The following is a 17,000-nucleotide window of genomic DNA, read 5'->3' as shown; positions in this document are numbered from 1 at the left end:
TATCTAGTTTTAAATTAAAATCAATAAATGTGCAAGTGGCCGAACTCACATAGGCCTTTTCGTTTCTATATGGTTGAAACCTACCATTATGGTTAACATCCAAATCATTGGTTATCTCATCTATATTTTTGTCTATAGATTCTTCTAGAGATGAATTAGCTCATCTCTCAAATCTTCTTTTTAAACCCCTATGGTCTAGCCCATATAAAAGACTATTGTGAAAAGAGAAGACATATCACCCTCAATATATCATACTTATGGTAAGCTGAGTTATTGTTTATTCTAAATCACGTTTCTATTCGTTAGTCTATCTAAAGTTTGAGAAAATTCCTTCTTAATAAGAAGATTCCTATCTTATCAAGTAAAAAGCTAGTCGTTTTAAAATCTATAATAGTACATCCAAGTTTTAAAAAAAGTCTTTATCGGTATAAAGATTCTTATCTAATCTAATCAAAAACTAATTATTCTAAAGGTCAAGAAATAAAACAGTTTTTGTTTGAAATTTTAGTCAAATCTTAATGGATAATCACAAACTTGTTGTGATGCCTATTAAATGATTTTTGTATTCTTCAAAGTATGATGAAAATGCAATTTCTAATTTTTTTGTATAAGAAATTGAACATGAAATTTTAGAATTTGGCCATATGTATGACAATATATATAGGAGAAAACTGAGTATTTTTTTAATATTGGGTTCGTATCTTACATTATAAATTTACTACTCAATATTAAACAATTTTTTAGAAAACATGAAAGAAGACCATAAATAAATTCAAAATGATCCCTAGTTTTTTTTCTTTTTTGGAATTTTCTAAAATAATTTAAAATCCCGTTTTGGCTAAATATTAAAATAAAAACATGTTAAGAAACTAAAGGAAAGGGATAAGGGTGTGCTTATTAAATATATTCATGACTCAGGGGCTAAGTTGGTTGGGCCTAAAGCCCAAGTTTAACCCAGTTAGTTGGATTGACTAAAAGTTCAATTATTTTTTTATATGAGGATGGGATGGACCAGTCAACCCATGTAGGATGGACCCAGCCATCTTAACCTTTGCTGGCAAAAGCCAACAGCAAGACATGAATTAAATAATATATTATATAAAAATACTTTTTATTGTTTCATTAAATTATCTACAATTTCATTACATATAAAATTTATCCGATAAGAACTACAGTTTTTCATAATTTTTTGAGTGTGCCAATAAAATTAGATAAAATATTATCAGGAATAAAATTGAGATTATAATGCGAATAAATTTAATTCATGCTAAACTAGTTTTTTTAAAAAAAAATTATTGTTCAGGTGAATATAAACAGTAATTCACTACATTATTTTTTCAAAATAAAAAATACTCACTTTTAAAAAATAAACAGTACAATAAAAACAACCGAGAACTGCTTTAAATTTTTTAATTTTACCAGGGTTTTAGACGCAAAATGCATTGAACCATAAAAAATAAATTGCGTTTTCAACTTTACCAGAAGCAACCACGCAAACAAATTCACGTCTTACATGTAACAAAGAGGCAAAGTGCAGTAGAAGGGCAGATTACTTGGCGCTGGGGAGGAAAGCGTTGGAGGTTTGCCACGAAGATGGTGGAGAGTCTAATAAAGTTCACAACTGTTCATAGTGGTGGCTGAGGAGGTTGTCACGGAGGAGAGACTGTTGTTCTGCCACTGGATAGGAGGAGGGAAGTTGGTGGAGTCCATTTCTGTTGGTCACACAATAAAGAAGGTTGGTGTGGCTGAGAAGAAAAGGTCGTCGCTGCTAGAGAGAAAACTATTTTGAATCAGGTGGTTGCTGAAGATCACAAATGAAGGGAGAGTCGCTGCTCTATGGTAGGGCTATGACATTACTGAAATTGTTGCAATAGTAAAGGGGTGTTATATGGTTCTATTCTTCGATTTTTTTGTCCTTTTAGGTGCTAGAGTGGATCGTCCCAATTTATAAGGGATGTTGGCTCCCATTTAGAGCCAAATCTGGACCATTGAGTCCTCTAGGATTAATCCCAACTATAGATGCCGAGCCAAAGCAAAGCAGTAGTCTCCAACCAGGTTGTCAAAGGCTAGACGAGTCAGTGGTTTTGGATCGATGTTATAGTGGCTACGAGGGGAACCACTCGGTAGTACGACGTCAGGTCTACTAGATGGTGTGATAGAGCATTAAATGCTCCACAAGAAAGGACCCCCTGCCAGCTCCCCACGGGAGAAATGAAGAAGAAAATAAACAGTAATACCAAAACAACATCGTTTTGTTCATTTTACAAAAAGGTATCTGATCTTCCATTTACGTTAAATTTGGCACATTTGGGCTGATTTCTCAAAGTTTCTTTCAATTAAGTCCCGGGTCATGTCAATTTGGACCCTCAAATTTTGATGCTTTTTTTAACATAGCCCCTCGTTGGTGTGTCTTTAATTTCATCCTCAATTAATTTTCAAACTTTTAATTTCTTTAAGTTTACCCTTGATGTTAATCAATTTCGTCTCTTAATATGCGCGCCTCTTCTACCTTAATCATTGGTTTTGGACTTTTTTTATTTAACTTTTAATTGATCTAAAAACTTTTTTTTCTTGCATTTTGTCTCTATTTTCAAATAATTAACTTTTAGAAATTAAATTTGACCATCTAAAATTTTAATCTTCTTAATTAAGCTTAAATTAAACTTTCAAACTTAATTTTTCACCAATCAAGTCCTTGATTAATCCTTGTGCTTAATTAATTCACCAATCTTCTTAATCCTTGCATTTAGTTTACCCTTAATAAAATTATTTTGACCCATTTAAAAGTCTAATTAAATTTTTACATTTAATTAATTCTTTTAATTTGATTCTTAATTAATTCTTTAATTAGATCTATAATTAAATCAAATTGACTAATAAAAAAATCTAATTAAATTCTTATACACAAGTTCATTCAATATTTTAATGTATTTTTAATATAAAAAAATATGTTAAAAAAATAACCACTATCATTGCAACATCAAATACAAATGCTAGATGATAAATTGAGTTGATGCAGTCCAGCAAAACCTGAATACTAGACTCGGGTAAGAAACGATAAGAGCGCGTGAGGTTTCAGACACTCACTCCTGTTTAGACGCCTCAAGGCCAAAACAAAAGAAAAAGAAAATTCTAGAAGTCTCTCTTATCATATCTCATAATAAAACCCACTCTCTCTACATCCACACTATACTAGGGTTTTTATCTTTCTCTACTCTGTCCTGCGTATTTTTCTCAAACTCAAACGAGGTGCTGATGATGTTCTCTCTCATACCCTGTTTTAGATTTAATTAACTGCAGTGATAATTGTTAATGATAATCATCTTGTTATTGTTTTTGTTACTTTATCTGATTTGTTTTTGTTTTGTTGAGATTACTATCAGGGGCTAAAGAAATAATGGCAACAGCACAGTTGACAGCATTCTCAATTTCGGTTTCAGCAAGGAACTTGTCTTCCTTTGAAGGATTAAGAGCTTCAAGTGTCAAGTTTGCTTCATTTAAACCACTTGTTGGTGTTGGTCTTCCTCTCTCTCGACGCTCTTTTCAGGGCTTGGTCGTTAAAGCTGCCACTGTTGTCGCTCCCAAGGTTTATAATAATTTATTTATTTGAAGCAGTGTATGTATGCTTAGCCTGCTTTCGTGTTTCCTGTTTTTGGTTTCTAGTAACTGTAGAAACTTTGTTTGTTTCATTTCTTGAGTTTTGAAATTAAAACGTTTTATTTATTATTATTGGATTCGCTGGGAATTGGATTTGTTTTGGTGTATTTTCTCATACCTTTATTGGGTTTTTGCTATATATTTTTCATTAATGCTTTGGTGAGTTTTTTCGTCCTCTCTCAAAAATACTCTTTTATTTTTTATTTATTTTTTTCAATTTTATCCACAGTTTTTCTGATTTCATTTTGTTTAATTTGCTTCTTTTGGGTTTGAATGCTTTTAATAGCTTGTCTGATTTAATGGTACTTCATTTCTGTAGTACACTTCCATTACGCCTTTGGGTGACAGGGTGATGGTGAAGATCAAGACTGTTGAGGAGAAGACTGAGAGTGGCATCTTACTTCCATCTTCTGCTCAAAGCAAGCCTCAAGGTGGTGAGGTGGTTGCTGTTGGAGAAGGGAAGACTATTGGAAAGGCAAAGCTGGACATTTCTGTTAAGGTTATTTTTGTAGATTAGATGCTTTCTAATTCTCCTGTATGCGTACTGTCTTCCTGAATTACTCACTCGGTTGGTGTTTTTCTTTTATAGACTGGCACCCAGGTTGTGTATTCCAAGTATGCTGGGACTGAGGTGGAGTTTGATGGTTCAAGTCACCTTATACTGAAGGAGGATGATATTGTTGGCATCCTTGAGACAGATGATATCAAGGATCTTAAGCCTCTGAATGATAGAGTATTCATAAAGGTACATTACCCTCCACTGTCCATTGGTTTGGTGCCGTATGGATTAGCAGTGTTCTTGTGATGCTGTTTGTCTTTGGAGGCCGGTTGATTTTTAAATCTTTAGTTATGAAAAAAAGTAATTGCTCTTGGCTGTTTGGAGTGTGGTGGCATGTATAATCTTCATGGTTGTATGAGAACTTGAAGGTTCACAATAATTTGTTATTATGGGTTTGATTGTAGGTTGCCGAGGCAGAGGAGAAAACTGCTGGAGGCTTGTTGCTAACAGAGGCCACTAAAGAGAAACCTTCTATTGGCACGGTGAGATCAAGTGTTTCTTACATTTGTCACATGCATCACTGGAAATGTTCCATCTGTTTATGATGAATATACTGATGCTTCTTGATGAACAGGTGATAGCAGTTGGACCTGGACCACTTGATGAGGAAGGTAACAGGAAGGCACTATCCGTGTCCCCAGGAAACACAGTTTTGTACTCCAAGTATGCAGGGAATGACTTCAAAGGGAGTGATGGTTCCAACTACATCGCTTTGAGAGCTTCCGATGTAATGGCTATACTCTCTTAGTTGTCCATTGCAATATGCTTCACTATCTGGAATTTTGTAGTTGAGTTGCCCAAAGGCTTATGGATTGTGATTATAGTCTTTGAATCTAATTTGAATTGCTGCATTGTTTGAGTCAATTGTGGCGAATTCTTTCAAGGATTTCTGGCTGACACCCGCAGCGTAGGCGGGGTGGGTGGGGGTGGATATCTTCTGAGAGGGGTATGGATGGTAATATTAAATTAAACGCACTTGTTGAAGGAATTCCCCCCCTGCTTCTATGCGTAAAAACACACTTGGCTATGTTTTGAGGGATAAATTCTACAGCGTATCAAAGTTCACCACTAGGTCGCTGAAAGACCAGCTGCACGTGAATTTCACCTATGAGAGAGACCATTAGTTACATCAGCTGGTAGAAACACTGCTCCTTGACAAAAAAAAAAAAAAAAAGTGTCCAAGTGTTGATAATTAGAGATTGTTAACCGTGATAGCATTTACAAGAACGTTAAATTGTTGTTAGCACCATATCTATGGCAAGAGCTCGACTGCAGGCAGCAAGATAATGAAATTAGTGTGTCCCATCTTCCATTGTGATGATACGTTTCCCTTTGACAGGAACGCCTAGGATAGCTGCCAGCGGCAAAAAAAGGTTAACCACTAGCTCAAATACCCCACCTGAACCATTTATCTGTTAAACGAGGCGGCTGAATTATCATCATACTGCCCCCCTCCAGACATTCCCACTGTCACTGCCACTACAAGCTTGATTGGGAACTGGCACATTACCGAGATCTCCATCCAAGCTCATCTGTTGCACTTCAGCAGATGACAGTATTTTTATGCTCTGAACACAGCTCATGAACTCCCTGAAAGCAATTTCAAAACGCATATTTGAGAATTAAGCAGGTCTTAGAGGACAAACAGAAGTAACTTAAAGTACTGAGGTTCAGGACTTACTCCCAGGGATCGTCACCAACAAGTAATATGTCATTTTCGCGATCAACATATACCAGTTTCCAATCTGAACTTTGTGGATCTTCTAGTTGCCCTTCAATGCCAAACATTTGGGCCAGATCATGTCTAAGCTCGTCATAACCTTTATGACAGGTGATGTCAATAGATCTTCCAACTGAGCCACGCTTTTGGACCTTCACGAATTTGAACTAGTGTTAGGATATTTACTCGAGTAAGAGCAAACTTATCTACAGTGGAATAATATTTGTTGAAGAAGATTTTGATAGTTTACTAGTCATATATTGTCACTTAAAGTCTAGATAACTTAGTCACGAACCTCAGTGCATTAATTCTTTTCTAGGCAAGAACTTCTCAGAGAGATTGAACGAGAGAGGGAAAACGACAAACCTTTGTATATGTACGCATTCGTTGATTCTGGTTGGTCCAGACTCCATTGTTCAAAATCCCAGTATCATTGATGGCAATGTCGTTTGAACCACCAGGCTTGGAATGTATGTTTGATACACCAAATGACTGAGCGCTAATTGCAGCAGTGGACAACTCCATGTTGATATCTTGTGCGGTATCACCATAATTAACGAGCAAGTTCTGAAGATCCTTTTGAGAGTCATATTCCCTTGATAATAGAGTATCAGGTGCAAATGCATCGTTATTAGATGCAGGATGTGATTGGACATCGCCATCCAAGCCAAAGGTTGGGACTGAGAAATTCTGCTGGATGGTACCAGCATCTAGGCAATACGATGTTCCAGAAGACGAAGCTTCCAATTGATCAGTCACAGCACCTTTATATTTTAGTTGGTCTAGACCTTTCAAGCTGGGAAACTCATTCTTGATGCGAATTTCAGACTTGCTTTGGAGTTCCTGAACAAGATTACTTGCAGGCTCAGTAGCTGAATCACCCATCAACATGGCTGGAGCTTGTTGGTTTCTGTTCAGGAAATTTAGTGGAGAAATCTGCCAATTATTAGTAGAAGGTGAGGTTGAACAAGATGGCGCTTCTCCATCTGTAATACTTGAATGGTATCTAACTGCCATGGTTGCGTTCTGCATGCCTTGGAGCTGGTTCATAGGAAAAGATTGTGTTTGCATGAGTGCTGCTGCTGTTGAGAAGCTGTTGCTGCCAAGTGGCTGCTGATTCTGTGTCAGAGGTGACTGATTAAGTTGCTGGTTTTGCTGATGGGTCTGCTGCAGCTGCTGTAGCTTCTGAGACTGCAGAAGTAAGCTTTCAGGGGAAAGCAGCTCCTGCTGCTGCTGTAAGTTCTGTAGCAACTGTAAGTGAAGCTGTTGCTCAGAGTTGTCAGGCTGTGATAGTTGCTGTATTTGTTGATGTGGCTGTGGCTGCACCCTCTGTGATGGGTTTTGTTGTAACAGGAGTGGGGACTGTTGCAACTGTGTCTGTTGTCTGTGAGAGAAGTTAGATTGCTGCTCCATTTGTTGATGAAACTGCGAGTCTTGTGGTAAAGAGGTCAGCTGATATGAACTTTTATTAGAAGGGATGCTTTGGGATTGGATATTGCTTGCCAGTAACTGCTGTTGTTGCTGCTGCTGCTGGGAGTATACAAACGGTTTCTGAAAATTCTGATTTGGGATCTGATTAGGGGAAACCACACCGTCATTTAAGGCAGGTGGTTGGAAAATCTGCTGCTGCAGCTGTTGAAGCCGTTGCCATTGTGGTGGCAGTTGTTGTGGCTGCAGCTGTGGCTGTTGCTGTGGTTGATGCTGATGCTCATTATGTTGCTCTTGAGAAATAGACTGCTGCAGCTGTGCTGCAGCTGTTGGGAATAAGGTGGCTGCTGTTGGTTAATGGGAGTCTGCAATAATTGCTGCAGCTGCTGTTGTTGAGTCCATGCCATTGGTGGCCGAGGTAACTGACCGACTTGGTTTTCTGAATTTGTTTTGTTAAATCGTATGCTTGGAGCAGATAGGCCAGGAGCTTGAAAATTCAAAAAATTTGATGGATCATCAGTGCTAAGGTTTTTCTGCAGGTCATTGGAAGGAACCATTGGTGGGAAGAATCCTGATTGAGCAGCTGGAAACTGATTATTTTGCTGCATGCTCATCCATTGAACTAAGCTCAAACCAGGAAAGATTGAGCTTGCGGCATCCTTCTTGCCAAATTCATCTCCAAGCCAAGGCATAACTCTTTTAAAAGCATTCTCTGTATCAGACTCGTCATCTGCAAATGAACTACAAAAGATTATTCATGCAGCAATCTCTAGTGGAAACAGATGATGAGTTAACTATCAAGGATAGTAATAGAGTAAGTGGACAAATGTTGGTCTATTTAACATTCAGCTTCATAGGATATATTGATTTTTTTGGATATACTGGACCTGACATATTGAATCCATTTATAGATTTTAAATTCCAGATAGGAAAACTAGTTGAATACCAAGCAATATAGTATTTCACCCCTTAACATCCAATCATCATAAGAGAATCAAAATGAGTTCAGCACTATTTCTGAACACAACTAAGACATCACTAGTTATAATACAGTGACAGGAAAAACATGGAAGAAAATATAACTGAAGCTTCTAGCCATTTGAAACCTCCAAGATTAATTGTAAAATGCAATAAGAGAAATTTGCAGCAGGTGAAAATATTATGTTGTAAAATATAAAAGAGGGGTAGTTGATGACTTTACTTGGCATCCCTGGCTGCTTAGGGATCTTTGGTCTGAAAAATGGAGGTGGACATATGTAGAAAGGAGTTACAACAGGCTCAATCTCCCAAATCGAAACTCTGTTTGGCCGTTCACTGGCAGTTGATTCATCCCACCCAACCTATCACAATTGAGAATTGGTTGGGTTAACTAAATAATTAGACATTTGATTTATACATGTGAGAAATATCACAATAAAAAAAGTTAGGTATGCACTTAAGATGAGTCTAGGAAAATAATCTAACTAGTAAAACAAAAATCAATAGCAACAAAGTATTATCCAGAGAATTAAAATCAAGGTCTGGCAGAGAAGGATCATGTTTTCAGACACTAAGTTCTATAAACAAAGCTCAAGCATGCCTCTAAAAAATAGTTCTTAGAGACTTTCTGTTAGAACTGGGCCAATTGTTACACAAGAACGCACAATACAACTGGGCCAATTGTTACACAAGAACGCGCAATACAACTAAGTTTACATAACCACCATATCATATGAAATGTACAAGCAGCCAATGATACCTGAAGATTGCGCCACTGTGAATTTTTCCAGCGCACTGGATCCAAATCACTGATTCCAGTGATTGTACCCATGTATCTACGCACTCCTGACTCTTCAGTCGTAAACATCATTCTAAATCTCATGCCAAGTGATCCTTGCGTATACATAGCTTTATTATACTTGGAGAAGGGGATCACAAACTCAGAAGGGCTTGCACTATTTAAATCAATTATATTTGTTAGGCCATGCCTTTGGCTTCATGAATTACCATTTTCTATTGACCAGATAAATTGTGAATTTGTGATAACAGCATAAACAAGTTCGAGCAGTACCTTGGGTTGTAAAATATAGTAAATGGGCTGTTGTTTGCAGCAGCATGAGCTGCAGCAGCAAGAATTCCAATATGCATACTATCACTGGATATGAGTGACGAAGAGAGAGCTGGTTGTTGTCTATTAGCATGCCTTATACCCAAGAGAAGCTGTGATTTTTCATCTCTACATCAAACCATATTATCTCATCTTAAGAGGATGATAATCTAAGAGGATGATAATCTAGCATAAAATATTTCTTGTCAAACAGTCAATCTCATACCTTATGAATAGAACGGAATCACCTGTGAAAATTCTTTTTGTGCTGACAAAGACACTCCAGCCTGTAGTGAGCAGGTGCCTTTTGGGTTGCCCTATGATCAAGGAACTTACAGTTTAATGCCCTTTCTGCTGGTTTCCGAATTAAAATAAATCAAATATGTAAAAAGCTCCTCAAAATATTTAATCAAATCCATAAAAAGATTTAAACTATTCTTCATATGGCATCAGTTATACTAAAGCAGATTGAATTTTCATTTTCTATTTGTGAACAAATATAGACATCAATGTTAACATTGGAACTCCAATTTTACAAATTTCACTGGTTCAGAACCACTTCATAAGGATCCAGGAAAAGCACATGTATATATCCACGGATGAATTTAGAAGAAACACCTTTTCACTTCCGTTTGGCGACCTTACTCAAATATTTGACAATGATGTAGGATAGAGTAGTCTATGTATAAAAAAAGAGGCCATACCTCGATAAATATGCCTAAATGTCCATGTATTATCATGCAAGTCTCTGGCTACCAGCTCTTGAGCAGGTGGTTGCATTGAAAAGTCCTATTCAATATAATCAATGGTAAGCATTTGGAAGGCAGATGCAGACACAGGATCCATAAATATTAAATTTAGTAAAATTTGAAAAGATTGCACACACTAGAGGGGGGAAAATCTTCTCAGCTGCTCGACGAGGTACAAAAAATCCACCATGAGTACTTGTGTCACTAGCTGTAAGAGTTTTGCAGAAGAACTCTGTAGGTTGCCTGCTTTGCTTTAGCCCCAGGTCAGATGCCAGTAATGCTTCCTTGTCATACTGTAGAGCAGATATTTTAATCAATCTTCCACATGAGTACACTCATTTATGTCCTGGAATATAACAAGCAAAAATTAAATAGCTGACCTACTTTGCTTACTGGTTGAAGGGTCATTTGTGCATAGACCTCGTCAGTTTCCACATCAGCCTGGGTGAACATATACAATAATCATCAAATATGCAACTTTGGATTATCAAAATTATGTTCCAGACCAGCAAACCAGATTTCATAAACTGATTCTTCTCAAGCAAGACAATCCAAGGCATGCAAGAACACCAGCTCTTCACAATATGCACCCCAGCTTCAAGCAAATCATTTTTTTTTAAAGATATTTAATTATTTTAAACATCTGTGCAGAACAATGGAGGCTTCCGTACATGCAATGTGACATTATGAAGCATGCAAATCAGCTTGGAAGTAAGGTTGGGGTAACTTGGTACGAAATCAGTCTCCTTTTGCATTGAAGCTGCAACCTGAAAGTTTTAGTATCAAAGAAACTTTCATTAAAAACGACAATCAGAGTAGCTGTTCCGTTAGATTTAGTGAAGGCAACATACCTGCTCACTGTGACCTTGAGGGAAGTAAACTACAAGGCTTCCAACTGGAGGCAAGGAAACCAGTGGCCCAGCACAAGCATGCCACAACTCTGAATTGATACTCTTTCTTTCTCCTGTTCTCAAAACCAATATCAAACAAATCTAAAATTGATTGAGCTATAAGAATATAAAATATATTTCTTATAACCAACTCAGTCTTTCTGAAAATGCAAATTAAATATAATTACCCAAAAGCCAGTTTTTTTTTTTTTTTTTCCTGTCTCTGAAGATTACATGTTCGATCATGATCATGCATTATATCAACCACACAGAATTTATCTCCAGTGGCATTAAAAGCAACTTTTTGAGTATGTCTTCCCAGTATATTTTCAGCTCCATTGCTTGCTTATTCTTGTCATTAAGATTTTATGAATGTAAAAGACCTCGTGTGAGTTTTTCTTGTCAGACTGAAAACAAGTTGTCATTAGATTCAGCAGTGAAAATAGAGAAATTCAAGAACTTGAAATGGAAGGAAATTTCAAGATTCAGAAAATCTAAAATTCGGTTGAATAATATAGAATAGACTGCATAAAAACGTAGATACAGATTAAAATGGAATCCTTGAGGTGTTGATCTTAACAACAAACTTGTAGACGGTACATATCTCCTTGCATAACTTCTAGTGCTGTACGAAAATTCAAAATCTTCCAAACGAAAAAACCATACGAGATGCCAAAAAAGTGAGATTCAAGTAAATGATCTACCAACTAAAAATCCCAATACTAATGTGCATGCCATATTGAAATCTTTGATGTTCACCAAGTGTAAGAGATAAGAACAATAGTAGTTTTCACATAAAGAAAAAAAAACGGGGGGGGGGGGGGGCAATAAAAATACCATCACTGTGAATAAAATCTCAACCTTCAATCAACTATACATGCTAAGAAAAATAGAAAAAAAAATAGTAAAAAAAATCACCAGATTTACCCTCTCTAATCTTCACCAGAACAAAACGAAGCATAAGCTTAGGTATAAAGAAGTAACCATGAAAATCAAACCAGCAAACAATAAAACAGCTATAACACCAACATGTATCAAGGAAATGGATTTTGGATAAAGATACCTACCTTCTGCAGAATTTGGCAAGAACCCATTTGAAGGAACCTTCATTCTTGCAGATATGAATAATCTTTTTTCCAATCAACTGTTCTCTTCCACACTGGTTATAACCGTCCAACTCAAACCCAACTCCTGTTTGTTAAGTTTTAAGTTCTAACTACGTAGCCATTGCAACTATGTGAAGCATCACTTATCTTCAAATGCTCAAAAAGAGAGAAAAAATCACCTCTAAACAAAGAAATCCAACCCCAACAAAGTCACTCACCTAACAAACAAAACCAAACTAAAAAGGGAAACAAACTTTGTTTGCTCAGCTAACAAAATGAGGAATCCCATTTTCAGTTGATTTAAGTTTGCAGGGATCGAAGATAGATGAAAGCTGAATTGTCGCTGAGAAATCAGAGGTAGCAGAAGTAAAAGGCTAACGCGTTTCATGGAAAGTTATTTTTTCACTGCTTGAAAAGTAGATGAACAAAAAATATTTTTTAAATATAATTTAGTTTGGTTTTTTTAAAAATATTTATATTTATTTTAGATAAAAAAAATATTTTTAAAAAATTATAAAAAATTTAAAAATAACATATTATTTATTAATTATATCAATTTTAGTTATCAAATTTTTAATTTCTATATGTTTTATTTTTTTAATTACATCTCTTAAAATTTAATTAAATTTGGTTTTTATATTAATTTTAATCCCTTTTTTATTATTATTTATTTTTTTCTTATTTCTTTATTTATCATCTTTATTATTTTGATTGCTATTTATTTTATTTAAAATAATTTATAAAATTATATTTTTTTATTTCATTATTTTTAAACTTTTTTATCTGCTAGATTTGGTTTTTATTATTTTTTTATTGTTATTTATTTTATTTAAAATAATTTTAATGAAATTAAATTTATTTTTTCAATTTAATTTTTATTCAACCTTTTAATTTATAAGATTTGTTTCTTATTTTTTTAATAAACTTTTAAAAAATAAAATATTAATAAATTATTTTCCAACTCATTTTTCATGACATGGTTCAAACACTAAAAATATTTTCTAATTTATTTTTCATAACATTATCAAATATTAAAAAATAATTTACTTTTTAAATAAATTATTTTTTAAAAAACAAACAGCGCATAAAATAAAGACATCTTTCTTATTTATGTCAACTAAACAAACCTTAGTAATTTTAACACGGCTGATTTTCCTACTTTTACAATCAGCATGGCACGGTACCTGCAACTCTGGCTTCATCTCCTTCGAGTGTAATTTCTATGTTATGAATGGCCAAGATTATGGACACACCAGTTAAGGTAGTTTATTTTTTAATCAATCAAAACCTCTTTTCAAACCATACAAGCTTGTTAAATACATTAAGGTTATGTTTTGGTTTTACAGCATTTTAGCGTGCTGTTTCATATATATATATAATTAAAAATATTAATTCAACAAATATAATTTTAATTTAAATATAAAGATAAATTAACTTAAAATTATACCATTCAAATTTTAAACACAAGAAAAAAGTGTTAAATTGATAAACCCAATCGACTTGACGCATCCAAAACAACTTAAATGACTGGTAAAAATATAGTTTAACTAAAAAAAATCAAGACAACATCTTTTTAAAAAAATATTAAGACGGCAACATATTCAATCAACTTTTGTCAACCTTTCACATCTACGACCTTGGTCATGAGACCATGATAACCTCAAATAAAACAAATAAAAATAAATTATGAAGTTTAATTCTCAATAAACTCTTTGTTTAATGATGAAATTGAAAAAAAAAATCAATAAAAAAAACAACACATTAAAATGACCTAAGTTTACTCGAGTTAACTTATGAATCTCGTGACTCGGGTCATAAAACTAGGATAACTTTATAGAAAACAAATCAAAACAAATGGCAAAGTTTAATTCATAATAAAACAAATGTTGAAGATGTTAAATGATGGATCTAGAAAAAATAGTCCATTAAAAATAGATAAAAAAAAAAAAAACTCGTTTCTAGGTTAATCTGTTAAACCCGTGACATGAATCAGGAGAGTGAGATAACCACAAAAAAAAATCGCAATATATTATGAAGTCTAAAATCCAATAGATCAAGTGTTGGAGGATGAAATTAGAGAGAAAAAACATAATATTTTTAAAGGAAAAAAAAATATTATTTGGTTGGAACGTTCCGAGTGAAATTTCTAGAGAAGGCCAAGATTCTGAGTAAGATGAAATCTATTTATCTTGTTTTATTTTTTCAACTGAAACAAGATATACTTGTCATTCCAAGTAGAACAAAATAGAATTGATAACATTTATGTCAACTAGCTAGAGTTGTTTTTGTTTTTTTAGCACTATAAATAAAAAAAAAAAATGGTAAAATAACTTAGTTCATAAAATATTTATAGAAATAATATAATTTAAAAAGTCGTGAGTCTCCTATATAACTCGTGAATCGCATGCAATTTCAAACTAATATTGTCAATTTTGTTCTATTCTAGTTGGAATGGCCAGTATAGCTCATGCCATTTCAAAAAAACAAAACAAAGTGGAACAAATTTCATCTTACTCAGGATTTTGGGTTATTCTAGATTTCTCACCCAAATTTTAGTCAAGATGTTTTGGGTTTACTTTATTTGTTCTATTCCGAATAAAAGTTTAAAAAAACTAAAGTGTGATTTTATTATCTATAAAGTAAAGTAAAGAGACATGACCAAAAGCTAAAATCTAAACCCTTAATTTTATCAATCTCTCACTTATACTCTCTTAAAAAACCAAGACTCTAAGAATCTAGTCTCTACTCTCTACATATCAATTCTTTTTAATATTTCATCTCCTTAATTTTATTGATTCTCTCCATCGATTACCTTTTCCTTTGTAGAGTTTTCATTTTGGTAATAATACTCTAGAACTTCAATAGTTTACAATTTGAGTTCTTAGTAAATGTTGTAATGTAACTAGATGTGAGAAAAATTAGAGTATATTTGAATTCATCCATTCTAATAGGTAAAATAAGATAGAGCACAAGAGACTAAGTGATTTGGTCTTTGTTCGACATGATTTGAGAATTCAATTAAGGTAAAATATTAATATTAATATTAATATTAACATATATTACATAACTTGTTTTGGCCCTGCCACCAAGAAAGAAATTGAAAATGATGTTTAAGACAAAAAATGATTTTTATAAAGAAAATAAACTTTTTCAAAGGACAACTGAACTACAATGTTTAAAATGACCAAAACTAAGTTTAACAAGTCAAAATTGCTCAAAATCAAGTTACTAAGGTCAAATATGTTATTTTCTAGTCAAAACCAAGTTTCCCCTTTAATTTAGCCAAAACCATCATTTTATAGTCAAAATTGAGTTTATTGTGTCGAATTACCAATGTAAAAAATGTCATTTTGTAATCAAAATTAGACATGCAATTAAATTTGGCCAAAAACCATCATTTTATTGTTAAAACTGAGTTTGGCGGGTCAAAACTAGTCAAAAATATTTATTTAGGTCAAAATCATAATATCATAGTCAAAACATTTTTCAATGGAAAAAAATAATTTTTTGTGTGGCTAAAAAGGTCTTTTTAACATTGATTTTAGATTTGTCCGTATGTTTACATAAAAAAGAGAGAGAGAGAGAGAGAGAGAGAGAGAGAGAATTAAAGTAGGCCCACATTGAGAGATGCACTGGTTATAAATAGCTAGTGCATAAACATATAGGGGGTTAAAAATTTTTGTAATTCTATCATTTTTTTTCCATGCACCTTTTTCCCCCTCAAAATAGTCCCAACCATTCAATCAAGTAGTCCAAATGGACCATAACCACTAGATCAAAGCCTAATGTGAGCTCACCCACACAAAACTAGAGCCTCAAATCGATCCTAATTGACAGATCAAACTAAAATACATCTCAACTATTGGAACAAATAAGCTTTATCTAAACTCTCCTACATTTGATTCAACCCCCAACAAGTCAGAGTCATTAGTTCAATTTCAAATTTGTTAGATCTTGATCATTAGATCAAATAAAATATAATTTGAATTGTCCTTAGCAAAAGATCTCACATATCTACTATAGGTTTCATCGCATCAGATCACTTGCCAAAAAATCATGGGCATCAAATCACTTTAAATGCAGTTCAAATATGTACAATTAGATTAAATGATACAAATTTGGACCAGTTAACCAAACAAGCTTAAGGATTTAGCATAGCCTATGTCACACCTAATCCTAACCTCGATCTTCTTTTCCACCCAATTAATGATCAAATCAATTATTGTATCTTCATCATCTGACCATAAAAAAAAAAAAAAAAAAGTCTTTTCTTACCAACAATATCCCACAGTGATTCACCAACGCCTCTAAAATTGACATGAGAATGTTAAAAACATTGTTCAACCAAATTGAAGCTTTGTAGCAACTGATCTCCCTACTAGTTAGTCGTGAGTTACACAACTAACATTAATAGATGTATGAGATTAGGATCTTTATGGTGGGTTAGTCAACACACCATCATCTCATCAAAATCCCCAATAATGATGCGTGAATAGTAAAATGATAGACTTATAATATCATCATCTAACTACGGGCATGACGATAATTTCATCTAGACCTGGGAGTATTTTGGTAATTTTTCAAATCTTATTTTTTTTGTAATTACATTTTAAGTGTATTTGTAGATATTTGATTGAATGAAAGCCCGTGGCACATTGTAGCTCACCAAACGGAAGGGTTTTGAGACTTTGAGTAATTTTGAGGACAAGCAATGTTTCATGACATAGCTAGGAGGATGATATTATGATTTTATTTTGAGAATTATCCAAGATGAGTGATGCTCCTGGTGTTTAATGAATCAAGGG

General features: G+C 34.0%; 2 protein-coding genes across 3 annotated transcripts; one reads left to right on the top strand and one right to left on the bottom strand.

Moving 5' to 3' along the window:
* Positions 1–3,089: 3,089 nt before the first annotated feature.
* LOC118056697 (20 kDa chaperonin, chloroplastic) lies at positions 3,090–5,080 on the top strand. 2 transcript variants are annotated; one of them, XM_035069001.1, is made up of 6 exons: positions 3,090–3,249; positions 3,384–3,586; positions 3,977–4,156; positions 4,247–4,402; positions 4,621–4,698; positions 4,791–5,080. In XM_035069001.1, exons 2-6 carry the CDS (start codon positions 3,398–3,400, stop codon positions 4,962–4,964), a joined length of 777 nt encoding a protein of 258 aa, XP_034924892.1. In that variant the 5' UTR covers positions 3,090–3,249; positions 3,384–3,397; the 3' UTR covers positions 4,965–5,080. The 2 variants fall into 2 exon arrangements, with proteins under 2 accessions (XP_034924892.1, XP_034924893.1); XM_035069002.2 differs by having other exon boundaries at positions 3,101–3,249; positions 3,373–3,586.
* A 297-nt stretch (positions 5,081–5,377) lies between these two features.
* LOC118056698 (auxin response factor 19-like) lies at positions 5,378–12,605 on the bottom strand. The gene is given in 15 exon segments (XM_035069003.2): positions 5,378–5,666; positions 5,668–5,806; positions 5,898–6,088; positions 6,303–7,661; positions 7,748–8,094; positions 8,566–8,704; positions 9,103–9,298; positions 9,415–9,579; positions 9,677–9,767; positions 10,155–10,239; positions 10,337–10,492; positions 10,584–10,640; positions 10,871–10,966; positions 11,051–11,163; positions 12,157–12,605. Coding segments are annotated over 15 exon segments (3,219 nt in total). The 5' UTR covers positions 12,200–12,605; the 3' UTR covers positions 5,378–5,624.
* Positions 12,606–17,000: the final 4,395 nt, after the last annotated feature.

Source organism: Populus alba, chromosome 18 (assembly GCF_005239225.2).
Source record: "Populus alba chromosome 18, ASM523922v2, whole genome shotgun sequence".
Taxonomy (NCBI): Eukaryota; Viridiplantae; Streptophyta; class Magnoliopsida; order Malpighiales; family Salicaceae; genus Populus; species Populus alba.
Note: the sequence above shows the minus strand (reverse complement) of the source record. Positions and strands in the feature narration are given on the sequence as shown.

Coding starts and splice junctions, on each gene's coding strand:
- LOC118056697 (XM_035069001.1), top strand. CDS start 3,398: ATGGCAACAGCACAGTTGACAGCATTCTCAATTTCGGTTTCAGCAAGG. Junction 3,587..3,976: donor CCACTGTTGTCGCTCCCAAG/GTTTATAATAAT, acceptor TCATTTCTGTAG/TACACTTCCATTACGCCTTT. Junction 4,157..4,246: donor AGCTGGACATTTCTGTTAAG/GTTATTTTTGTA, acceptor TTTCTTTTATAG/ACTGGCACCCAGGTTGTGTA.